Source organism: Schistocerca americana, chromosome 8 (assembly GCF_021461395.2).
Source record: "Schistocerca americana isolate TAMUIC-IGC-003095 chromosome 8, iqSchAmer2.1, whole genome shotgun sequence".
NCBI lineage: Eukaryota > Metazoa > Arthropoda > Insecta > Orthoptera > Acrididae > Schistocerca > Schistocerca americana.
Window position 1 is genome coordinate 324977451 of NC_060126.1, and position 27141 is coordinate 325004591.

Here is a 27141-nt window from a genome sequence, read left to right on the forward strand (position 1 = left end):
AACCTAAGTTTCAGCATTCGTCTGTATCACCACATCTCAAATGCTTAGTTTCTTTTCTGTTCCGGTTTTCCCACAATCCATGCTTCACTACCATACAATGCTGTGCTCCAAATATACATTCTCAGAAATTTCATCCTCAAATTAAGGTCTATGTTTGATACTAGTAGACTATTCTTGGCCAGGAATGCCCTTTTTGCCAGTGCTAGTCTGCTTTTAATGTCCTTCTTGCTCTGTCCGTCATGGGTTATTTTGCTGCCTAGGTACCAGTGTTCCTTGATTTCATCTAATTTGTGACTCACCAGTCGTGATGTTAAGTTTCTCGCTGTTGTCATTTCTGCTAGTTCTCATTACTTTCGCCTTCCTTCGTATTACTCTCAATCCATACTCTGTACTCGGTAGGTTGTTCATTCCATTCAGAAGATCATGTAAATCTTCAGTGTCACTCAGGATAGCACAGTGATCAGCTAATTGTATCACTGACATCCTTTCACCTTGTTGCTTACGGCGGTTTAAATAGCCTGGACCTATCAGCTGATGGAGGAAGGAAACTGTCCAAAGCAGTAATCGTATTTTTAATATTGTTGTGACGAAGAGAACAGGTTGGCGCCTTGGCCTTGTATTATTATGGACTAAGTTATGTACGTAACAGCTGTGTTAAAGTTATTATGTGTAAAGGTTTCTGGTAATGCACCTCTTATTCTACTTGCTATTTGGAAACTGAACTGTATATAAGTGTGTGGATAGCAGCATTTTCTTACATCCTTTGCGAGATTACTAGGGAGTTATTGCAGTCTGATTTTACTATTTTAGCCACTTGTGTCTTGAGAAATGATTGTTTCTGAAAAGGCGGAACTAACGGTCTTGTTCTTGATGTTATAAATTGAATCAGTCATTTTCTTAGCCAGTATTTATTAGGCTTACGTTTTGGCTCGAATTCAGAGAGTTGCTCACAGTTAAAGATGTTCATTGCCTAATAATTGCAACATATGCCAAGCAAACATCTTGTTTAAAGTAGCATTATTGTGAATATTTTCTTGCGATCTGTTAAAGCTGTTTATGATATTGGGTGATTAAAAAAATTTTTCTTCTTTAAGGAGATCATTATTTTTACCGTATTTTTTATTTTACAGATCTTTATTCTAAGTATATCTTATATTGTTCAAGCTGAGAGAGACCCGTAAAAATATTTTTCTCCTTCTCAACACGTCATTATCATAAACAGATACTATTAGTTAAGGTTGCTATATGAAATTAAGCTTACCAATTGTTAAATAAATTTTCTGTTAAAGACTTTTAACTGTGGATGGTGTTGCTGTTGTTACCCTTGGGTGTCCCTTCCACTCAACGACCTTGGGCTGGCCTTTACCTTCCCCTTAGTAGTACCCATTTCAGAAACGTCGATAAGAACAATTTACATGTATTCTTATCCACTTATTAGTACATTTTATCCTACTACTGATTTTTACGAAATGGGAAATACTAATTCTTTTTGCTTCGTCAATCCGATTAACAATGTCGGTGCCATAAAATTGTAGTGGAGACGATCAGCACGATCTCAGTGAACCAAGTATGTCCAAAGAGGAAGTTCTAGTAAATACCAAGACCATTTATTGTTAAATAATTAATAACTTTAAAATTTTTGTAAGTAACTGTTGCAAGGAATCGTGAGAAGATTTTAGTAAGCAATACATTTTGCTGTAATATCCTACTTACACCACTCGAGCTGTAGTTTCCTTAAATACAACTTTCTTGTGCTAGTGGGTGAGTTATTATCCATTTAGTCACATGCAGAAATTAAAAATTAACAAAATTCGTCACTTTCAAACAGGTGATTCCATGACTATGTTACAAACTCATGGTGGTGAAGGGTAAAAGTATCAATTTCAGGCAAGTGACCATGATCCAGAGACGACCAAGTCGAAAGTTACGAACGAAAATCGTTCTATTAACAATGACAGTCAAGTAGATGTACTGGTATTTTGTTGCAAAATTGTAGGGTAGGCACCTTTCAGAGGTGGTACTGTGGACCAAAACTAGAAAAAAAACGGCGTAGTAAACATGGGCTCTAAAATTCATACTTCAAGAGTTATGAGCACTTGTTCATCTTCGATACTGTGAAGCGCATCTCTTCTATTACAAACTCTTTTGTTTTCATATTTCTGGAAGAGGTAATTAGGACCAAAACAAGAAAAAAGTACCAGTAGGGGCTCTACAATGCATACCTTAAGACATATTAGCATTTGTTCAGATTCGCTACTGTGAAACAAATCTCTTCTAATGAACAAGTGCCAATAGTTCTTAAAGTAAGCGTGTTAGAGCCCGTATTTATTTATTTATTTTTTTCCTTACAACCACCTCTGAAAGTTACGTACTATATAATCTAGGCAACCACAGTGCCGGGACTGTCAGAGGTATTTCTAATTTTCAACTTGACCGTTTCTGAACTTGGATCTTGTACCTCAAACTGATGCGTTTACCCTTGTCACTCATCCATGAAAGTTTGTAACGTAATAACCGAATCACCATGTACACAGAAGGAAAAAAAGTCGCAACATCAGAAAATAATTAATGTAGAGTAATGAAATGTCATGAATACATTTTTTTCTGGGTAACATACTTAAGTGATTAACGTGCAAGATCGCAGGTTAATGCAAGCATAAGATAAGCCATTGCAAATGCGATATGCTGATATATCAATAACCGGTGTAGCCACCAGAATGTTGAATGGAAAGATGTAAACGTGCATGTATTATGTTGTGCAGGTGCCGGAAGACAGTTTGCGCGATGGGGTTGCATTCCCGATGCACTTTGTCGGTCGATACAGGGAGGGTTAATGTTATTTGTGGATGCTGTTGGAGATGTGCTCGATCGAAGACAGATCCGGTTATCGAGCAGGCCAAGGCAACATGCCGTCACCCAGTAGAACGCGTTGGGTTACAACAGCGGAGTGTGGGCGAGCGCCAACTTGTTGGAAGAACACTCCTTTGAATACTGTTCAGGAATGGCAGCAGAACGAGTCTAACCCCCAGATTGACGAACAAATGTGAAGTCTGTGTCATACTAAATTGCGTCCACATTCCACGTGTAGGTCCAGTGTGTCTAGCATGCAAACAGTTTGGTTGCTGGACCTCAACTGCCTCCTTCTAACCAATGCCACCAAGGCAGAACCAGCTTTCATCAGGAAACACAACTGACCTCCACCTTGCCCTCCAATGCGCTCTCACCTGACACTGAAGTCGCAAATGACAGTGGTTTGGTGTCAGTGGAATGTACTCTACAGAGCGTCTGGCTACGAGAAGTTTTTGAACTAATCTGTTTGTAACAGTTCGTTGTGTCACTATGGTGCGAGCTGCAGGTCAAACCACTGCTGCAGATGCCGTACTATACCAGAGCCATACTCCCAGCACGGTGCTCTTCCCTCTCGGTAGTGCCAAGTGGCCTCCTGGATCCCGATCTTCTTGTGATTGTACATTCTCGTGACGACCGCTGTCGGCATTCATGTACAGTTATTACATTCCTGGCAAGTCTTACTGCAGTATCGCAGAAGGAACATTCAGCTTCTCACAGTCCTATTACACGACCTCACTGAAACTTAGTGAGGTGTCGATAATGGCATCTGTGCCATCTGAAGGGTTTTTGTTACTACCACATCTCAGTACGTCCGATCTCAAAGGTAACTAACTCTCATGACCATTACAGCGTGTACTTAAAGCAAACCTGATTTGCAACCTCATAGTGGCACTGTTATGCGACAGCAGCGAAATTTGAATAGACATTATCTTTCGGATGTAGAAACACGCCTTTCAGCATTCGTTTATGTCGCACGACTCCTTTTTGGTGTTGCAACTTTTTTCCGTCGGTGTAACACGAAGCAATCAAATTGAAATAGTTCTCACCTGTTCTGTTACGTGATGAGCAGCCCAACAATAAAGGTAAACCTGACCTCCCGGTATGGGAAGAAAAGAGATGCATCTGATAACTCCAGTGATGTCTGAGCCCTGTAAAAAGAAAACACGGGAATTCCACATCAGAAGAAATATATTTTCACTCTGGTAAGCTGCCGTATCTACGAAATTCAATTGCATGTACAGTCACAAACGGGATTCGATAGTAAGAAAGTACCTACATTAAACGAGTCCAAGCGACGCGAAGGGGCATTTTTGAGGAACAACTGTTTTCATTGTGTTGGTTTTAGGTCTATTACTGCAGAACTCGTCATCGTACCGAAAGCCGATTCCTAACAATACGTAATCGTTTCACTTTTTCGGAGAGCTTAGTTGGCAAGTCGGTAAGTGGTAGTATACAAAGAAGCATTAATTTCCTGTAGATTAGCAACCATAACATTTTCTACCTTAAGCAAGCATAACTAACATTTTTGGAAACGCTAGTAATATACAATCCACAGCTATTGGAGAGGAGAAGAGGGAACTATCGCTAGGTAATGTCTGGAGTAAACATTTTCGCTGAAGTAACTGTGTGATGTGCGATATGTTAATGCAAAGACACTCGTACAGTGAAGCTGTACTCCATTATGCCATGTATGTTTTTGAAGAGAAAACGTGACTTTGGGCCTGAATTTTTTGTGTCATTTTGAACAATTGCAACTTTAGAAAATTCATATTTTGTTTTACAAATTTTCTTAAAAAACCGCACCACCCTGTTAAGAAATACGTTTGTTATAGCCATAACCAAATACACATCTCGCACCACCACTAGCCAAAATCGTTTTCGATATCTTAAGTTTCTGAACTGAGGTGCGTTCGCTGGTCCTGCAGAATTGTATTAGTAATCCTTGAAATAAAGGTAACATGAATAGTTGCAAAATGGTCAGTCCCCGTCACGGCAGTTTTCAACCCTCTGACGAAATTACAATGTTAAACAAATATATAAGACTGAACTACTTACAGAATGACATTAGCAGATACTGAAATCGAGAGACACAGAGTACAAAGCTTGAAAGTTGTGTGTTACAATTTGCCAACTTCCGTGAGTTATGTTTTGTGCGTCTGCTACTCGCGAGCTATCTTTGCTGTTACATCTGCAACCACTGAATAATTTTCTATATATGCACTGCTGTCTACTACAATACTTTTTCTTGTCTAAGATCTTTGAAGAAAGAACAGCTTTAGGCAATGGGTATTGAGGGCACAAAATTTGCTTACACGACTTGCTGGTTTGTAGCGGAACAAAGTTTCTTCTTGGTCTGATTCCGTTCGACTCTGTTCTGGAGTCAAGTTGAACTTTCGCTTGTGTGTGATGTGGTGTGCTAATGGGACTGATTGCAAAATGGCTCTGAGCACTATGGGACTTTTCTTCTGAGGGCATCAGTCCCCTAGAACTTAGAACGACTTACACCTAACTAACCTAAGGACATTATGCACATACATGCCCGAGGCAGGATTCGAACCTGCGACCGTAGCGGTCGCGCGGTTCCAGATTGTAGCGCCTAGAACCGCTCGGCCACCACGGCTGGCGCCTGATTGCACTGAGTTATACTGAGAAAGAAGATAAGCGATGAACGAAAGCAGCTTAGGGTTTGCATTCATAACGTTATACTGAGAATTGTCCGTAACATTCATTGAAGCGCCAAAGAAACTGATGTGGGCATGCATATTTAAATAGAGACATATGTAAATAGGCAGAAGTCGGCGCTCCAGTCGGCAACGCCTATGTAAGAGAACAAGTATGTGGCGTAGTTGTTAGATTGGACACTGGTGCCACAATGACACGTTATCAAGGTTTAATAAAGTCTGAACGTGGTGTTATAGTCAGTGCACGTGTGAATGGACACGGAAAAGATTTAATTGAGTCTGAACGTGGTGTTATAGTCAGTGCACGTGTGATGGGACACGGCATCTCTGAGGGAGCGTTTAAGTGGGAACTTTTCCGTGCGACCATTTCACGATTGTACCCTGAATATCAGGAATACGGTAAAACATCAAATCTCCAACATACCTGTGGGCGGAGAAAGATCCTGCAAGAACGGGACCAACGACGACTGAAGAGAATCGTTCAACGTGACAGAAGTGCAACCCTTCCGCAAATTGCTGCAGATTTTAGTGCTGCGCCATCAACAAGTATGAGTGTGTGAATCATTCGACAAAATGTAAACGGAGGCTTCCGCGGCCATTGTCACATCAGTAAAAATCTTCTGGGTTTGAGGCCACATTTTCAGCTACAGAGAGTCCGACGTTGCGCGACTCTAGCAAGACCCCTTCCTCAGGGTCTACTGCTAACTGCTAAATGTGCAGTAGTTTGGTTACTTATATACCATGGAGGAGTGCTGTCATTGGATTTGAGGGTGAGGAAGATGGGTATTAGATGTTCTTTTATTGGTCTTTGCATTGAGTGTTGTCACTGGCGGAAATAGGCGTTTTCCCTAGGTGTTTGCTTTATTGGTTGCCATTAGCGGAAGTCGGCGAATAGGAACTGCGCAGCGACTGCAGCGCAGCGTTGTTTACTAACTGCATAGTATCGACTAGGGTGTGTCAGCACTCTGTGTACCCTCCACCGCTGTGGCCTACCGCGTGCCTGTTGCTTTGCCAGACTGTCCTTCCGCAAAGCTGTCACTGCTGGCAGCCAAGACGCTGGAAGTTGGTACCCGTCTTCTGTATTCATGTTACCAGTACGATTGTCTATTTCTATTTCCGCCAATGACAACACTCAATGGAAAGACCAATAAAAGAACACCTAATACCCTTCCCCATTACCTTCATATCCAACGACAGTACTCCTCCATAGTATAAAAGTAACCAAAATGGTGGTCACTCAGCAGTTAGCAATACACCCTGAGGAAGGCTTCTTGCAACAGTCGCCGAAACGTCGGAATTTTGTAGTTGACAATGCGGCCTCAAATCCAGGAGAATTTTATTGAACATTCAACAAATCATCATCGATATGGGCATATGGGCTTTCAGAGCATGCAAGGTGTCAGACAAATAACACACCTTCCACTGAATTCCTCAAGCAATTCCGGTTAAATCGATGTGGCACACGACATAGTTACAGGAAAATGTAGAATTTTAATGCTTGGCAAATCGAATAAATAAGCTGACATTTCGTGAATATAAACCATTAACACTCACACTATTAATCGCATGCAAGTGATTTCCCAGCCCAAGCTATGAGGTGCAGTTCTGATGAAAGTAGAATTTTACGATGGCAACGTCCCGTCCCATGTTTGGCCAAAACCTTCAAAGCAGGACACCTACTGGACACAATGTGACGAAGTTGGCACTGCGCAGGCTGACAGTGAAAGCCGCCCTTGTCTATGGTTCAAAAATGGTTCAAATGGCTCTGAGCACTATTGGACTTAACATCTGAGGTCATCAGTCCCCTAGAACTTAGAACTACTTAAACCTAACTAACCTAAGGACATCACACACATCCATGCCCGAGGCAGGATTCAAACCTGCGACCGTAGCGGTCGCGCGGTTCCAGACTGAAGCGTCTAGAACCGCTCGGCCACACAGGCAGGCCCCTTGTCTATGGAAAACACCCAATAAATCTAGGTTTTGACAACGACCCTTCGGAAAGCTTTTCTGCAGGAACACTGCTGCAAATGGCAGATAGGTGTCCAGAAAAAAACCCACTCAAGACATTGGTGACTCACTGTAGCCACCTGCGCAATATCCCACGTGGAAAAAAGCTGTTTGTCTCAGTATTACGTAGCAAAAGTTAAACTCTTTTTTACGAAAGAAACGGTGCCTTTGGTAGGCTACTGAAACTCTAGTAGGTGTAGTTATAACAAGTACAAAAGCTCTGATTAGCCAGAAAGAAAAAGCGTGGCCACCAGCTTTGATATAGGAAAAATGTAGACAGAAAAATTTACTCTTCTCTTGCAATAAATCGTCGTGCGTCTGAGCAAGGCGACTCGCGCTGAGCTGAGACGATTGCGAGAGTAATTATGTGGACACTTGTTCACTGGATCGTTACAACTCTTAAGGAGCTGAACTGCCAAGTCTCCTGGTATAGGGAATTGAACAGATCACTGACAGTTAACGCTTGCGAGCGATTTGAAGGCAGCGACGTATGCGCTATTCCAACCACTTAGCTTGTACCATGCCAATAAATTTAGCTAGGAGTCTCGGCTTCACCGAAGACATAGGAAATGTACCAGAATGGTGTTCAACGGTCGAGTGAGATTCAGAACAGATTCTCACGTTCACAGTTCACGCCAACAGCAGCCACTGCCGCCTCCAACGAAAGGTAAACACGCGTGCTCACACTACGCCAGCAAGTGATACTCAGTTGACACTGAGAATTGTGGTCGTCTCTGTCTCTCTAATTTTTTTCGTACATTCAAACATGATTTGCGGTTAAACATATCCACGACTGTCGAACTTAATTAAAAGGAAAACGCCAGATATATCCGTTCTAGCAAAAAAGATTGATCAGCCACTGGAGAGCTCTTTATACTCTGAAGTCACTGAACTGTTTTACTTGTGCATTTATACCTGCAATTATATTTGTTTACTCCATACAAACCACATTCATTTTTGGATACTTTCATCGTGCATTTTAGCTTAATTGATATTTCTGGCCACAATTGTATTTAATTTTTTTTCTATTTAATCGACCCCCAGACATGCCCATTAACCATCTTACTATCAAAGAACCTTAGAATAGTTAGCAATTTCGCTTCACAGTTGTAAATACCCAATACCAATATTTTACCATCCAGTACATATTATAATTATGGTTGCTATGTCATGAAGTCATACTTAAAGTAAAAATAAATCTTAATAACGAAAATATAAGATATTCATTTTTGCTAACATATGGTTACGCCTGAGCCCGTACGTTAACTTTTGTTAGCGATAACATTTATTTTACAGGGAGTGCAGTGGAATCGACTTGAGATCACTATCTGATTACAGCACGGTCCGTACTACTTGCACTCTTCTCAACTCCGCATGGTGAGCTGGTGTCTTCATACCTTGCAGCCCGTAGGTTCAACACAAATTCCTTAAACACTCACAGAGCGTCCTTGCGCAACTGTGGTAGAAGATAGATCACTTCAGTCTCACACATGTCAGAAGCTGAAGTCCCACTCGTGTGCCATTGATGACTGCACGACACTAAGCCTTACGTCTTGCCTGGGCCCATCAACAGAGGCATTGAGCTGTTGATGCCTGGAAACATGTTGCCTGGTCACACGAGATTCGTTTAAAATTATATCTAGTCAAGGGATGTGAACAGGTGTGGAGAAAACCTCATGAATCCATGGACCCTGCATGTCAGCAGGGGTCTGTTCAAACCGGTGGAGGCTCTGTAATGGCGTAGGAGAGAGGGGCGGGGAGGAAGGAATAATATGGGACCCCTGAGACGTCTACATACGACTCTGACATGTGACACGCACGTAAGCATAATGTCTGATCGCCTGTGTCCAGTCATGTCCATTGCGCATTCCGACCGGCTTGGGCAATACCAGCAGGACAATGCGACAATGCACATGAACAGAATTGTTACAGAGCAGCTCTAGGAACACACATGTGAGTTCAAACACCTCCGCTGGCCAGCGAATTCCCTCATGAACATTATTGAGCCTCTCTGGGATGCTTTGCAACGTGCTCTTCAGATGAGATCTCCAGCCCCTTGTACTCTTACGGATTTATGGACAGCCCTGCAGGATTCATGGTCTCAGTTCCCTCTAGCCCTACTCCAGACATTAGTCGAGTCCGTACCACATCGTGTTGCAGCTCCTCTGCGTGCTCGGGGGGACAGTATACGGTATTAGGCAGATGTACCAGTTTCTTTGGCTCTTCAGTGCATCTCAGTGTTTCTGCTCTAGAAGACAAGGTAATGTTTCCTATAATTACAGACTTGGCGAGTCGTTTTGATAAGTAATTTTCCTTAGGTATGGTAACAGAATGAATACCAGAGTGGTACTTGTGACTAGGATTCAAATGGCTCTAAGCACTATGGGACTTAACATCTGAGGTCATATGTCCCCTATACTTAGAACTACTTAAACCTAACTAACCTAAGGACATCACACACATATGGATGTGGCAGAATTCGAACCTGCGACCGTAGCAGCAACGCGGTTCCGGACTGAAGCGCATAGAACCGCTCGGCCACAGCGGCCGGCGACGAGGATTGATGTAGCAGAGTTTTCATTCTGTTTACACGCTGTATGTGACTCTTAATCGAGTTTAGCAAACCGATATTTCCTTCATGAAAGGTTCCTCGCACTATTGTGTATTTCATGACTACCAAAGAGAATAGGTCTTTGCATGATAGTGACGCGTGCGGATAGAAAAATTTCAATTTCTTTAAATTTTTTTTTCCAGATTGCAGAAGGTAAGTTTGCCTCGATAACTGGGGACCAGCACTTGTCCACTGGTTTGATCCAATGTTATGTGGGACGATGTATTACCAAATACAAACAGTCAACTATTGTATGCCGTAGTCCTACTTGGAGGAATGTAGATGATGCTTAAGAGATGTTGGGTTAGATCAGATGTTGAGAAATGTTTCCAGTTAACAATAGCAAACCGTATCAGATACCAAAGGATATCCATTTTTATAAGTACGAATATATCTCTTTATAGAATCATACCTGAACGGAAGTCTGGATGCGTAATTTTACTATACTTCTGGGCATTAGTCAGTAAGGAAATCATCTTTAACGGAGGCGATGTTACATGTAGAGGCACCATACAACTCAAGAATCCGAACTGTAGTACATGTACTGAATTATGTGACAGAGAAATTTCCCCGAGATAACTTTCTTTAGCGACAAATCAGTCGGCGGCTGTTGTCGCGGGAGAGGATACTGCCAGAATGAGAAGGTACCGGCTTCCACAAGTATAGTCAGTATGTGTGGACGTCCTGGGATATTCATAAGAAAAACAGTGAGTTTATGAGTAAAAAATGATTTGAATTCTGTAATACGAGGTATAATGAACATAAGGGCGTTATAACATTACTGAATAAAGCTAAAGATGGGAATACAAAGAAAGGTAGGACGATGTTTCTGTTTAGCCCGAGCGATAAGGAACTGACTTCAGTTTACCTGAAAGGTGAAAATTTCATGTGGGCCACTGACAGTGATGAGCATCCATGAATAAAGCTCAAGAACATTTTACAATACACGTTGCACTTGTAGGAGCCGACCGAAGTCGTCATGGACGGAAAACCCAAACGTCGCTAGACAATCGTGTTAGAAAGTTGCTACGAAAGCAAAGAGAGCTACACTACAAAATTCAAAATAGCCAGAGCCTCACACAGAAACAAAAACTAAACGAAGTCAAAATTAGCATAAGATGCGTCATGCGTGAAGTGCTCAACGAAATCGAAAGTAGAAATTTTTCTACCGATTTGACAGAAATTCCCAAGAAGTTTTAGTCTTATGTAAAATCAGCAAACGGATGGATGACATAATATATGTCCAGACACACTGTAACTGTAATGGCTTTGATAAGAAGCATAACACAGAAAGGGCTGGAATGCTAAACGAGTTTTTCCAAATCTATTTCACAGACGATAATCGCACTGTATTTCCTCATTTAAATCGTCTCAAGAACTCCAAAATAACAGATATAAAAAAAAACGATCGTCGGATAGGAAAGCATATGAAATCGCTCGATAGAATAAACCTCAGTGACTTTTCGAGGTCGATTCGATTCTTCGTAGATTATGCCAAAGAAATTGCCTCGCTTCTGGCAGCAGCGTACCGTAGCTCTCTGGAGGAACGAATTGTCCCTAATGATTCAAAAAAGCACAGGTGATTACAGTTTTCGAAAATGGTAGTCGAACGAATGCATAAAACTGTATGTCTGTATTTCTGGCGACGGTCTGTTGTAGAATTTCGGAGCGTGTTTTATGCCCACAATTTTTGACTTCTGTTCGTCTACAATATGCAGAAAGCACTAGATATAGGCGTCCAGGTAGCTGCAGTCTTCCTTGGCCTCGGGGAGGCATTCCATAAACCTCCGTCCTGCGACCGAAAGAACAAAATGCGAGCGCACGGAATATGAGACTAACAGAATGGTTGTACTGAAGAGTTTCTAGATTTTTTGGAACATGTTTTATGCTCGCGTACTGTGACATTTCTAGAGAGCGAATATCTTTTCTATGGGAATCAACATCGGTTCCGAAAACAACGATTTGTGAAACCTAGCTGTTCTATTCATCCACGAGACCTAGAAATCGGTAGACGTTGTCACCCAGATAGGTGTCGTGTTGCTTGAGATCCGAAAGGCTTTCAGTAAAGTTTCGCACTACCACCTAATTAACAAAATACGGCCGTACTGAATATCGGACCGACATTATGGTTGGATTGAAGAATTTCTAGCAAACAGAGCACAGCACGTCATTATCAACGGAGAGAAGTCTTCAGACCTAAGCGAGTGTTATAGGACCATTACTTTTCACCATATATACAAATGACGTAGTACATGACATCGGAGCTTGAGGCTTTTCGCGGATGGTGCTGTTGTGCACAGACAAGTCGCATTGCTAGAAAACTGTAGCGAAATAGAGGAAGAACTACAGTGGATCAAGTCTTGTTACTGGGAGTGCTAGCTGATCCTCAGCATAAACGACTGGAAACATGTTGGCCGTAAGTGGATGGAAAGGCACATTGTTGTATGATTACACTACTACGGAACAATTACTGAAAGAAGTTATTTTCAAATACACTATGTGACCAAAAATATCCGGACACCCCAAAAACATACGTTTTTCACATTGTGCTCCTACCTAAGGCCAGGTACTCCATATCAGCGACTTCAGTAGTAATTAGACATCATGAGAGAGCAGAATGGTGCGCTCCATGGAACTCACGGACTTCGAACGTGGTCAAGTGATTGGGTGTCTCTTGTGTCGTACGTCTGCACGCGACATTTTCACACTCCTAAACATCCCTAGGTCCACTTTTTTCGATGTGATAATGCAGTGGAAACGTGAAGGGACACACACAGCACAAAAGCGTACAGGCCGACCTCGTTGTTGACTGACGGAGATCGTCGACAGTTGAAGAGGGTCGTAACGTGTAATAGGCGGACATCTATCCAGACCATCACACAGGAATTCCAAACTGCATCAGGATCCACTGCAAATACTATGATAGTTAGGCGAGAGGTGAGAAAACTTGGATTTTACGGTCGAGCGGCTGCTCATAAGCCACACTTCACGCCGGTAAATGCCAGACGACTCTTCGCTTGGTGTAAGGAGCGTAAACATAGGACGATTGAACAGTGGAAAAATTGTTATGTGGAGTGAAGAATCACGGTACACAACGTGGCGATCCGATGGCAGGGTGTTGGTATGGCGAATGTCCGGTGAACGTCATCTGCCAGCTTAAGCAACGCCAACGGTAAAATTCAGAGGCGGTGGTGTTATGGTGTGGTCTGTTTTATATGGAGGGGGCTTGCACCCATTGTTGTTTTGCTTGGCACTATCATAACACAAGCCTACATTAATGTTTTATGTACCTTCTTTCTTCAAACTGTTTCGACACGATCGAGCACCTGCTCATAATGCAGGGCCTGTGGCGGAGTGGTTACCCGGTAATAACATCCCCGTAATGGACTGGCCTGCACAGAGTCCTGACCTGAGAATCATATAGAACACCTTTGGGATGTTGTGGAAAGTCGACTTCATGCCAGGCCTCACCGACCGACATCGATACCCCTCTTCAATGCAGCACTCCGTGAGGAATGAGCTGCCATTCCCCAAGAAACCTTCCAGCACCTGATTGGACGTATGCCTGCAAGAGTGGAAGCTGTCATCAAGGCTAAGAGGGAGGACCCCACGAACTTGTAACTCATTTTCATCCAGGTGTCCGGATACTTCTGATCACATAGTGTAAATATATAGGAGTATGTGCACGAAGAGATTTGAAGTGGAACGACCGCTGAAAATTAATTTTTTGTATGGCATATGTCAGAGTGAGATTCATTGGAAAATCTGAGGAAATGTAGTACATCAGCAAAGGACGTAGTTCGCAAAAGACTCGACATTCTTTTCAGATTGCTATCCGTTCCAGATAGGATTGATAAAAGAAATACAAAAGATCAACGAAGAGCAGCACGTCTCGTTACATTTATTAATCGCGAAAGCACTAGGAGATGCTAAGCTAACTCCAATGCAGACGCTGTAAGAGTGGCGCTCTGTATCACGGTGTTGTTTACTGTTGGTTTCCAGAGAAGAGTCACACAATAACCTGCTTCCTCCAACGAATATGACGCAAGAAGACCATGGTGATAGAATTAGAGAGATACGATCCCACTGGAAGGGTTACCAACAATCGTTCATCCGGCCAGCCATCCGCGACTGAAACAGGATAAGGGGGAAAAGGGGGAAATGACAAAGCAGTCTTCGCCACACACCATAGGACGTATTGAGGAATATAGCTGTCTACACAGATATAAAGTGCCCATGTTTGCCGGTGGTTGATGGACCACATATTGAAAATCAGTAGGTAGCTTTCTTCTCAACCAACTCTCTGCTCGGAACCTTGCAGCCAGCTTCTGATCCTTCCCTCTCATCTTCCTGGCAGAGGAGAGAATACCGACGTAGTGCCTGTGAAGAAAGATTGTCGAATTATTAATAAATTAGTTGTGATGCCCATACACTAACTGAGGATAGAATAGTAAACCAGTATGTTGCATAGTACAGGATACGTCCATCACCTAATGATTTTCAGTTTTTAGTGACAAGCGAAAATTACTGAAATGTTTTGTCTCTGTGACCTACAGAAATTTATGTCATGATCACGTTGATCATATCACGACGTTTTAATACTTATCAGATATGTTAACAGTTGTTTATTCGTTAATTAGCAATGTATCAGCTTGTTGACTACGATGGTTCATTACATTTGGTCGTAAATTTACGGTTCCTCTTTGCTGGATGCATCTAGACTTCTAATACTATAATGTATATCATTTTTTCCGTATAGATAGTAATAAATATTATCCATTATGCAACCTGAATGTTTTCAGACTTGTTTTACTTAATGGTATTAGCAATCTCTGGGAATCTGCAAAGAAATGTAAGAGATAAGTCAAACTAAAAACATTTTGTTATGAGATATTAAGTATTTCCTGGAAGCATATTAAGGTTATCTAATTGTTTAGACAATTTACAATCACTTTCTGTTAGGTCTACTGTTCCTTATGTGCGTCTCTTGGCTCTCACGTAAACAACAAAGAGATGTAATATACGTTTTACATCAACTGCAAGTCACAAATTTGAATTTCACTAAACATAGCTTACTGTGCACTGGACCTCACCACGCGACTGCGTTGATTGTTGGGTCATGGGGATCGTGAAAGATGAGAAAGGTGGTCGGTGGGGGTGGGAGTGGGGGTGGGGATGGGTGATAATATGTGGAATTCATGTCTTTGTGTGTGTCCTTTTTAGATACATAAAATCGTATTAATTAACCTGAGGTAAAATATGTACGCCAGATTCTGTTGATTCTGTAGTTGTTCGACTGATTTTTATTGTTAAATAATCATCTCTTTTATTTCTTCGTGGACAGCTGTAATTCTCCAATACTATTTGGTGATAAATGTTGATGTAAATAAATTTTAGTGGCATAAAACGGATAGTACTTATATTTCCCTACATCATAAACGTAAGTATATTGTAGTTGTAAAATTTTAGAATCGGAACCTTACTAGCCAACACTTAAGATACTCTAACGCAGATGTGGATTTGGTACTGGGCACTTCACGTGCTGCTGTGTCTAGAGTGTTGGATACACAGGCCCCTGCCCTCAAACTAGTCACCAGCGCAGTGACAGATAGCGATCTGGCAGGACATAACAATAAAGATACACGTATTCAATAATGGGTACAGGAGTCACTGTTCCCCATGTCACAAAACAAGGTGTTGCAGTGGTACAACACTAGGTTCGTGTTCGCGAAGACCGCGGGTCAAATCCTCGGCAAGCCAGCCATATTTAGGCTTTGGACGATTTCCATAAATCACTTAGCACGAGTCCCGGGATCGTTCCTTTGAAAGGGGACGGCAGATTTTCTTTTCTATAGTTCCCACTCCGAGCTTGTGCTCCGTCTATAATACTGTCCTCGACGACAGTACGTCGAACTCGAGTCTACCTTCCGTCTAGCTTCACATCTACACTTTTATGCTTCACAATTTCACGCCACAGAGATTAACATCACGTCAGGAATCCACCGTTAAGAGCATGTTGAACGGTAGTTTCGGCTAAAGACTCAAGTAGATGACGGTTCACGCTTTTGGTGGGATACGAGTACGTCGGAAGCCACGTTAGAAGATTCCCCCCACCAGTTAAAAGGGATCCGTTCTGGAAAGTGAAGGAAGTGATCTCATTTGCTGGGATTGCTGGAGAACATTACTGCCCCCCTCCCCCCAGCACCAAGCGACATATCATTTCCACCCCATCCACCCTCCTCCTCCCATCTCACCATTGCTTCGTCTCCTCTCCATCAGACATACGTTACCTTTCCTCGGGTTCTTGGTAACACCCATTAAAATATGTAAATCTATCTCTAATGGTGGTGGAAGTTTTTTTCTTTCAAAATAAATGCTAAATAGTATTGTTTTCTTCATGGTTGTTTTTGTGGTCCTTAGCCCGAAGATTTGTTTGATGCAGCTACCCATGCTAGTCTATCCTGTTCAAGACTCTTTATCCCCATATAAGTGCCGCACCTACATCCATTTGAATCGGCTTAGTGTATTCAAGCCTTTAGTTCCTTCTACAATTTTCGTCCATCACTTCCTTCCAATACCTAATGGACAATTCCTTGATCCCTCGTGAACTCCCCTATCAATCTATCCCTTATTTTAGATAAGTTGTGCCACACATTTCCTTTTACCTGAGTTCGATTTAGTATCTCATTTGTCATTCGATGCACCCACTTCAGCATTCTTCTGTAACAACAGCACATCTGCAAACGTTCAATCTCTTCGTTCTTAAGTTTAAATTCCATATGACTACAATCTAGACAATACCATTAGAAAATACTTCCTAACACTTAAATTTATACTTGATGTGAACAAATTCCTCTTTTTCAGAACCGCTTTTATTCATATGTACTCTACTTTGGCCATGATCAGTTATTTTACTGATGTTCATCTTATAATCTCTTTTTGAAGGACTTATCCATTCCGTTCACCTGCTGTTCCATCTCCCTAACCGTCTCTGACTCAATAGCAATGTCATCGGAAAACCGCTAAGCTTTTATTTCTTCTCCCTGACGTTTAATTCCTTTTCCAAACTTCTCCTTAGTTTTCTTCACCGAATGCTCAGACTGAGTAACATCTCACATGCTTCTGTACAACTTCCTCCTGTGACTCTTATAACTGCGTACTCTGCAAGTTGTAAATAATTTTTCGCTCGCTCTATTTTATTCCTGCTTCCTTCTAAATTCCACATAAGTGTAGTGCAGTTATTATATAGTTCCTGATGTCTGAGGGTATTTCACCGGTCTCATTTCTCTTGCCCATAACATGGATTACTTTTTTTCGCCATTAGTCTCCAAAGGATCTCGATAATTCTGTGGAATGTAGTTTACTCCTTTTTATCGCAGTATCGTATCTGCTATTACCTCTTCACCCGCTTCCTCCTCTCTATCAATAATATTGTCCTCAAATCTGATTCTCTTTCATAGACTCTCTATGCATTCCTTCCAACATACAGGTTTCCCTTCTTTGCCTAGTTGAGGCTAACTGTCTGAGCTCATGTTCATTCAGCTGCTTCTCATTTCTCCAAAGATCTCTTTACCTTTCCTAAAGGTAACAACTGTTCTTTTAACCTAGTTACATATGTTTATATAGCCTTGGAGTTGTCCTGGTAACATTCCTACTTAGCCATTTTATACATTCTATGAGTCTCATTTTATAGCCGTGTGTATTCCCTTTGGCCTGCTTCATTTGCTGAATTCTTATATTTTCTCCTTTCAGCATTTTAATTCGATATCTCTTGTGATAGCTAAGGATTTATATTAGGCATTGTCTCCTTAACTACTTGATCTTCGGCCACATTCACTATTATCTATTCATCTTCAACAGTATTTCTTTCCCCTTCTTGAACCAGTTTTTGTGCTTGAGTCAACTTTTACCTCAGGATTCTTTCAACTTGCCGAATCCCATTCCCTTAATTTCTATCTTTTTTGCAATTTCGGCAGTTTTAATCAACTATTCAAAATTAATAAATTATGGTCATAGTCCAAACTTGCCGCTGGAAATGTCTTACAGGTTAAAATCTGGCTCCAAAATCTTTCGGAGGTCTGGATGGGGTACAATTTTACTTCAGTAGTATATTACCAAAGAGGACGTCGTCATCATTAAGGCATGCAGTAGAATTCGAGACCATGGGAAAAAAATTACGGTAGTTGTTTCCCCTTTCTTTCAACTGTTCGGAATACCAGCGCAGCGAAGCCATGTTGGCTAACGTTGCACGGTGAGAGCAGTCAATCATCGGTACTATTCTCCCTGCAACTACTGAAAGGGCTGCTACCCCTCTTCAGCAACTACGGATAAGTTTGATCTCTATACAGATACTCTCCTTTGTGGTTACAGCCATGGCACAGCAGTCTGTATCGCTGAGGTACGCAATCCGTCCTTCTTTGGCAGGGACCGTAATTCCTCTGTAACTCTGTAACGGAAATACATTTCTAAATCTCATTCCTTCCGCGAAATAACTCCGAAATTGTGATTACAAGCCACCATTAACTTCAGCATAAAATATTGTCCTGTACCAGTGGAATTGAAATTTAAACTTTACGATTGAATCCCCATTAACAGAGCTAAAACTTCGCCCGTGTCGTAGATTACTTTGTGTGACGTTATATACTGTGCTATATGCATGATGGGACACAGGCCTATTTTGCTGTTGACACAAGACGGTCCAAGGCGGTTAGGTCAAACAGAACTTGTGCTATGGCCTTAAAGTCACCTGACATCAATCCTTTGGGTTGATTGAAGAACTTGATCACTGAGATTTACAAGCTAATCCGAGGGTGTTTGAAAATATTCGAAAATCACTGCTGACACGAAAGCAATATTTCCTTTCAATGTAAGGACGATAGGTTGATCTCCTCCTTCAACTGGTATGAGTTATAGCAAACCAAGAACTACCGCAACGTCCTTCGTTTACCGAAATTTCTGACAGTACCTTATTTCCAGTAATGTTTATCCTGATTTTCAACTAACAAGTATGAGATTCATGTTTCTCAGTGGTGCGTTGTGCACTGCTGCATCTGCGAAATCTTCCCTCGTTCCAAATTTGTCCATAAGCTAATAATAAATTTTTATATTTATGTGAGATAATGTTGTGCTACGAAAAACGTTATCCTACAGATCCAATTGTACATGAGTTACAAAAGTGCCACGTATATCTGATATTTTTGAAGTATTTTTTACGTAATTGTTCACGAAATTTGTTTGTTAACCTAATAAAAAATTTCTGTGTTTCAGAAAAATACTTAACTTCACTTAAATACGGCCACGTTGTAGAAATACCTAAATATTTACTATCTTATGAACGTGGCAAATTTGAAAATTTCGATAGTTGTGTTTCGTGATTGTTTGGAACAATCTGTGTTACTGATATTATCCTTACTTTTTTATAAACTTCAAATACGCCGTTTTGTTTAAATTGTTCCTTACTGGAAAACAGAAAATCATTGTAAATGTTAGTTAGAACATACTAGATGGGTTCAGATGACTCTGAGCACTATGGGACTTAACAGCTGTGGTCATCAGTCCCCTAGAACTTAAAACTACTTGAACCTAACTAACCTAAGGACATCACACACATCCATACCCGAGGCAGGATTCGAACATACTAGAGGTTTGTATTCTAAGATACAGGAATGAATCCAAGCCCTGAGAAAGGAGTGCTTATAGAGAACTTCCGTTTAGCATAAAAAAGAGGGTCTATCGCAAATCTTCATCGTTGTAACAACGAACAGAAACGTACAGTAAAACACTGCGTAGTGCAAATGTGAAAAAGCTTATGAGTATAAAATTTTATTCATGTTACCATTTTTCTGTGAACTTCATGTGGCCAATCTATTATCAGTTTAAATATATCGTGCACTGGCTGTGTTCGTAACTGGAAGAGTGATTGTTAGGTAAAAGAATGAAAGGGCAACAATATGGAGTGTACAGTAATTTACAACATGTAACTTGTTAAAGTACTACTGTATGTTTTGTTAAGGTATCTACTGGGTGATGTTTTTAGCTCAGTTACCTCAGACTCAGCCGCTTGTGTCGCTTTGGACTCAAACTGGCCCTCTTGACATGAAATAAAAATGTCACCTGTCTGCTGTTATCAAAACCCGCTGAATCATACTGGCACCTACTGTTCGAGCATGTTTATCTATTTGTTCACCTGTAACAATCTGCTGTGTACCTGTGCCTTCACTACGACAATTCTTCATCCCATCCTTCTGAAAATGCAATGATTGTGTGACATTGTTGCCCAAGAGGCCACCGTCTGGGGAAGCTCGGACCCCGGGTGCAAGTTTAATTTCAGGTGACGCCATACGGGGCGACTTGCGGCTCAGTGATGATGGGGACAACATGACACTCATTCCACGAGCAGAGAAGATCTCCAACCCGGCCGGAAATCGAACCCGGGTCCGCTGCATGGCAGGCAAGCACGTAACCAATCAGCTTTTTTCTTTTTCTTTTCTTTTTGCATTTTGTTCGTTGTTCATCGTTGTGTTTGTTCGTTGCGGACGTCACATGACATTCGTTAAAGTTCTTTCGTTGATCCTTCCACTCAGTTTTTTTTTTTATTACAGAGGCCAATCAGCTCTCTGACCGAACACGCTGAGCTACCGTGCCGGCATATAAATAGGCGAACATCTTTCTGGAATCTTACCGCGTTAGTTTAGAGAAAAACTCCATGTACTTGTTCAAATTATACTAAGAGAGTATATGTCAAAGAAATTGTTCAAGTAACTTGCGGGAATGTTGTCAGGCGTCGTAGTCAACAACCGTAGATGTTTCAACAGAAACACACCTTGTCATTTTGAAGGGACAACTTGGCAGGTGTGCGATTGTCGACGACGTCACTTGGAAGCTTTCCCGTCGAATTGTTTACGTCGCAAGTAACTCAGGTCTCACACTGTCAGTGCTTGGTTGACGCTGCAGGTCTGCTGACCACAACCCCATTGAGCACCTCCGGGACTCCATTAAGCGAGATGTGTGCATTCTGGACCCAGCTCCGGCCTACCTCCGTCGGTTGTGGGCAGTGGTTAGGCGCTCGAGCGTCAGGTGACTTCCCAGCGCTTACGGTGAACCATGGAGCACGTTGCACGACGCGCCGCAGCCGTCATCAGGGAAAAGGGGGGCGCTCCTGACTACTAATTACATCTATGGGAGTTGCTTATGAGTGTTGCTATAAATATGTATAATGTTAATGAAAGGCCTTACGTATGTCGCTTGGAATAGCGCCACACATGCGACGAGGACACTGAAGACAAACTGCGTCATTGCTATTGGGCTCATGGTGTCGTTTAGGTGCCTCACGAACCTGTAATACGAGAAGGAATTCAGTGACTGGCAAGTTTATCATATTTATTTGACATCGCTCTTTATACGAAAACAAAATTAACTTCTAGACTGGAAAACCTCTTATCTAAACGAAATTGTCAATTAGTTTAAAAAGTTGTCTCAAATGTTCCAACACAGTTCTTCTAAAAGTGTACAACTTTTGTTTCTCCAGATATTTTATTTAAGACTAGCTGAGAAACCCGGCATTGCTTGGATAGTTACTCATAGCAGTGCCCGTGATTTCATACCTGTGGAATTTAATTTTGGCTTATAAAGTTACCTTGTATACAACGTCTGAAGCATTATGATTGGGCTCATGAAGGAAGAGCTTGTTTGCCTCACTAACATGGGAGAGAGGCACGTTGAGTTAGCAGTACCACAAGCGTCTACCACTAAGGTACGCGTTCACAAATCACCGCGTCTGGCCTTCTGCTTTATTTATGGTGATGGTACGACATAAGCTCTCCGGGAATTACAGATGTTTAAAGGGAAATGGCAGAATGTCAGGAATAAGTGGGATACCTGGTATAAAAGCTCGCTCGCCTGTACCACTTCATAACTTTCGCTTCTATGATGTTAACTTGGAGAGAAGTAACCTTGAGGCTCTATGGGTGCAGAAAAGAGCGTGTTAAAACTTGATGTACTTGAGCTGTAGCAAGTCTTGCCTCACGATTTTTATTCGATTCTTGATATTGCAAAGTCATCAGTCTTTTAGCATTTCTGCTGTGTTCAGAACGACAATACAGTTTTCTAGGAATTTTATTTCTAAACAAAACAAAAATCAATGTAATGAGTAGGCACCCAAATCACAAAGAAAATTCAATAAATTCGTTTTTCCTAGCAAAGAATATAAATAAAACCGATCCAAAGATGCAAAGCAGTGTCGTAAGTCTTTAATGCAGAACACTGAATCAGTAATTCGTTATATGTTAGCCAAGTGAATTCTCTGTTAGCTAGCCGGCCGGTGTGGCCGAACGGTTCTAGGCGCTACAGTCTGGAACCGCGCGACAGGAACGGTCGCAGATTCGAATCCTGCCTCGGGCATGGGTGTGTGTGATGTCCTTAGGTAAGTTAGGTTTAAGTAGTTCTAAGTTCTAGGGGACTGATGACCTCAGAAGTTAAGTCCCATAGTGCTCAGAGCCATTTTTTTCTCTGTTAGCTTGTATTTGTAAACATACGTCACTGATGAAAATTTCCGAAAGTACATCCGTCACTGAGTTAAAAAACAATAACAATGACATCTATCGGTCCTTTGGGGCACTACTGAACTAACAGCGGTATCATTTGGTTCTTTGGTGTGTTACACGGTGATGATTTAACATCCGAACTACTTAGCTGAGCAGCTGATTTTAAGGAAAAACTTAAATTACGTTCTCTCTTTTTCTATAATCAACTGGAACAAATACCTCATCAGCGCAGCAGAATGTGGACGAGTGTTATCTAACAAAGCACAACACCCCTGTACAATATTCGCTGCTTGGATTGAGCGGTGCGGCGTAGTCGGTGAAGGTTCTTCTGACAAGGGAACCTCCTCATGGCACCCCCCCTGAGATTTAATTATAAGTTGGCACAGTGGATAGGCCTCGAAAAACTGAACACAGATCAATCGAGAAAACAGGAAGAAGTTGTGTGGAACTATGAAACAATTAGCAAAATATACAAACTGAGTAGTCTATGTGCAATATAGGCAACATCATGGATGATCTGAGCCCAGGAGCGCCGTGGTCCTGTGGTTAGCGTGAGCTGCTGCTGCATGAGAGGTCCTTGGTTCAAGTCTTCCCTCGTGTGAAAATTTTACTTTCCTTATTTTCGCAAGGTTATGATCTGTCCGTTCGTTCATTGACGTCTCTGTTCACTGTAATTAGTTTAGTGTCTGTGTTTTGCGACCGTACCGCAAAACCGTGCGATTAGTAGACGAAAGGACGTGCCTCTCCAATGGGAACCGAAAACATTTGATCGCAAGGTCATAGGTCAACCGATTCCTCCACAGGAAAACATGTCTGAGATATTCTATACGACACTGGTGACGGCATGTGCGTCACATGAAAGGAATATGATGTCGACCCACCTAACTTGTACACTTGGCGAATGGGTAAAAAGGTTTAGGTTTTCTTGTGGATGTGATAATTACTCCCAAAAAAGTGATGAAAACATAAGAATTTGTCACATAAACTGAAAATAAAAAATTAAGCTTTTCACTCGAGGGAAGTCTTGTACCAAGGACCCCTCGTTCCACAGCTGCTCACGCCAACCAAGGGACCACAACGCTCCTAAACTCATATTATCCTTGATGTTGCCTATGTTGCTTGTAGACTACTCTGTATATTTTGCTTATTTTTTCATAGTTCCACACAACTTCTTCCTCTTTTCTCGATTGGTCTGTGTTCAGTTTTCTAAGGCCTGTCCACTGTACCAACTTATAACTAAATTTGAGGGGGGTGCGATGGGGAGGTTCCCTTGTGAGAGCAGGCCGTGCGCCGGTGCATTTATGGTCACTCCTGTGAACACAAAGACGGTGAATAGTACGTCATTTCGATCCCAAGACACTTTGACCGTAACCTCTTCAGGTGCTCAAATTTATTTTGCTTGTATATCTTCGCTGGAGGTTGTAAATGATGCTAGTGCATTGACCAGCGCTTTCTTTCTGAACTTAAATGCGAAGTACGATTAACCGTGTGGCTCAAAAACTCTTCGCCATCCTTGTCGTACCGAGTGAGAAAAGTCAGTGCAGCTCTGATTTTTTGTGTTTTCTCGGTACATCCGCATGGTACACGTCGAGGAACTCACATGGTACGTATTTTTTGTTCCTGAAGTCACCACCTACATTTTCTTAAAGAACTGCTCTTGAAATTTCAGGCAAGAACAAACTCAATCCGTGAAAAGGGAAAGTCTGTCTTGTTGAATGTTTTCTTCATTCCTTGATTTCAGTTCTTCAGTCGCAACTAAAGATTGCCCTAATAGTTGTTAATGATAAAAATTCGTTCTTCCGCCAGTAAGTGAGTTGAACCATCTTCGAGTTCAAGCCTCATTCAGTACGTTTCCACAAACGGTTATCTGTTTGTAAATTTCGATAGGAAAGACTTTTTTGCATTCAGAAACCCTATTACGCTACGATCATCACATTTTCGGGGATCAGTTTTTTCACTCGTTTTAAAATCGCACAAGTAAACAATGAACGACCGTCCGTGCTCGCTGTTAGCGTCATACTGGAGCCATGGAGTGGGAAAGTGTATTTCACAACGACTGTGGTGGGATGGGGGTTTGTGGTAGCGTGAAGGGAAGGGGGAGGTATAAATACGCGGCTCCACAGATCAAAACATTTTTTTCTTACTATATTACTCTCGTGGAATGGAAGTGCAAGTTCCAAGTTAACTTACATTAGCACTTTATCTAACGAACAACTTCGGTCCGACTCAGAAATGTCGGAAGCAATTTCGCAGACCGTACTTTCCTGAAGCCTTTTAATAACTTGACGTAATACGACCACAGTGTTTCATTGCGCTCAGTCAGTAAAACTGAAAGGAAATGGTAATTTAGTTAAACAGAAATCAGTTATTAAACACGTGGTAATATTCACTGCCTGTAGGTAGCGCTACTGTATTTGAGCACGAATGGAACCTGTGCAATGTTCACAATGCGTTGCAAGTGACAGTCGTGGCCAGGACAGTGATGTGTGTAGTTTTGGGTGCATTATATCTGAGCACAGTGAATTCGAACGTAGGAAAATTGTTGGTGCTCCTATGGTGGGCACATCCGTAACAAATGTGGCCGAAGTGGTTGGTGTTTCAAGAGCTATTGTACAGAAGATTTATACCGCATGCAACGAACGCGGGAAATAATCATCCGCTAAGTCACAAGGCGGATAAAATTCTGTGTTGATAGGTCGTAACAGACGGTCATTGAAGAGGATTAAGGCTATAATTGGTCGATGACAGCTGCAAAAGTCACCGCAGAACTGCTGAAGCTATAAAAGCAGGACTACGGAGTAATAGAAAAAAGTCATTTGGAGTATTGTTTCACACTGTTTCCAACTTCGTACGAGACGTGAAATATGGCTGGAGATCGGTGATGATTTTGGCAGCCATATCATGGTATTCCATGTGTCCTATGGTTTCCATGCAAGGTTGTGTTGTTACGAAGGAGTGTGCGACCATTTTGACCGATAGTTCCATCCCACGAAACAATCAGTGTTCGTTCTGGAACGGTGATGTTATGTTCCAAGCGATAGGGCACCTATTGACACAGCTCGCATCGTCCAGACCGCTCGAGTGAGCGCGAGGATGAACTATGGCATCTCCCTTGGCCAAAACAGTCACTAGATCTCAATATAATTTAGCCTTTGTTGTCTACTTTTAGAGAGAAGAATTCGTGATGTATCCAGCTCCATCAGCGTTAACTGAACTTTTGCAGGGAGGGAGAATGGTATAAGATCCCTTGAAAAAATAGGAAAAAATTATTGGACTGTATCTATCCTTTCGGAGACGTCTGTAAGCTGTTTTCAGAGCCAACGGTTTTTCTACACCGTAGTAGGAATGATAACGTTTTGTGCTTCTGTGTTTTCACGCTTCTTTCCACCATTTGAAAGGCATGTATAAAAACCAAGAGGGAAAAATAAGATAGGAAGAACAAGAACTAAGTTCTTGGATTAAACAGGACGTAAGGCAATGGTGGAGTCTTTCGCTCCTGCTATTCAATCTATACGTCGAAGAACCAGTGGCGTAATTAAATGAGGGGTTCAAGTGTGCGACTAGAATTCAGGGTGACAGTATATCAACGATAAAATTCGGTTCAAATGATTCAAATGGCTCTGAGCACTATGTGACTTAGCTTCTGAGGTCATCAGTCGCCTAGAACTTAGAACGAATTAAACCTAACTAATCTAAGGACATCACACACATCCATGCCCGAGGCAGGATTCGAACCTGCGACCGTAGCGGTCGCTCTGCTCCAGACTGTAGCGCCTAGAACCGCACGGCCACTCCGGCCGGCTAAAATTTGGTAATGAAATGGCTATCTCAGGAAAAGTGAAGCAGAATTATAGAATCTGTTGAATAAAATGAGCAGTTTAATGGCGATAGAATATGGGTTGTGAGTAATCCGAAGAACGGCGATGAATGGAATGAGCAGTCTTATGATTACACAGTATGGATACAGAGTATACCGAAGAGCGCCAAAGTAGCGAAGAGCAGCAGAAAAGAGAATAACGAGAAACTTACCATTAAACCTGCTGATTACGAAGCAGATGAAGTTAAGGAATTCTACTACCTAGGAATGTAAAATAATCCGTGATGAACGAAGTAGGGAGGACATAAGAAGCAGGCTAGCTCCTATAAAATGGGCTTTACCGGCGAAGAAAAGTCTACTAGTTTCAAACCTTAATTTCAAGTTGAAATTTCCCAGAATGTTCACTTTGAGCACAGAATTGCACAGTAATAAATCATGGTCAGAATGTTGAACATTAGATTCACTAATATGGTAAGGAATGACGAGGTTCTCCGCAGAATCGCTGAAGAAAGGGACATATGGAAAACACAGATAAGAAGAAGGGACAGGATGAATGGATATGCTTTAAGATTTAAGACACCCAGGAATTGTTTCCACAGTACTAATAACTGTAGAGGGAGACAGAGATTG

At 41.8% G+C, this 27141-nt stretch overlaps 1 protein-coding gene across 1 annotated transcript in view; it reads right to left on the minus strand.

Annotated features, from left to right (window-relative positions):
* Nucleotides 1-27141, minus strand: part of LOC124545809 (odorant receptor Or2-like) — a 55327-nt gene that overhangs the window by 23383 nt on the left and 4803 nt on the right. Inside the window, exons 2-3 of the mRNA XM_047124755.1 lie at nt 21388-21487; nt 3897-3998 (exon numbers count right to left, since the gene is read on the minus strand). Of these exons, the coding sequence (XP_046980711.1) occupies nt 3897-3998; nt 21388-21487 (202 nt within the window). The remainder of the gene's footprint in view (nt 1-3896; nt 3999-21387; nt 21488-27141) is intronic.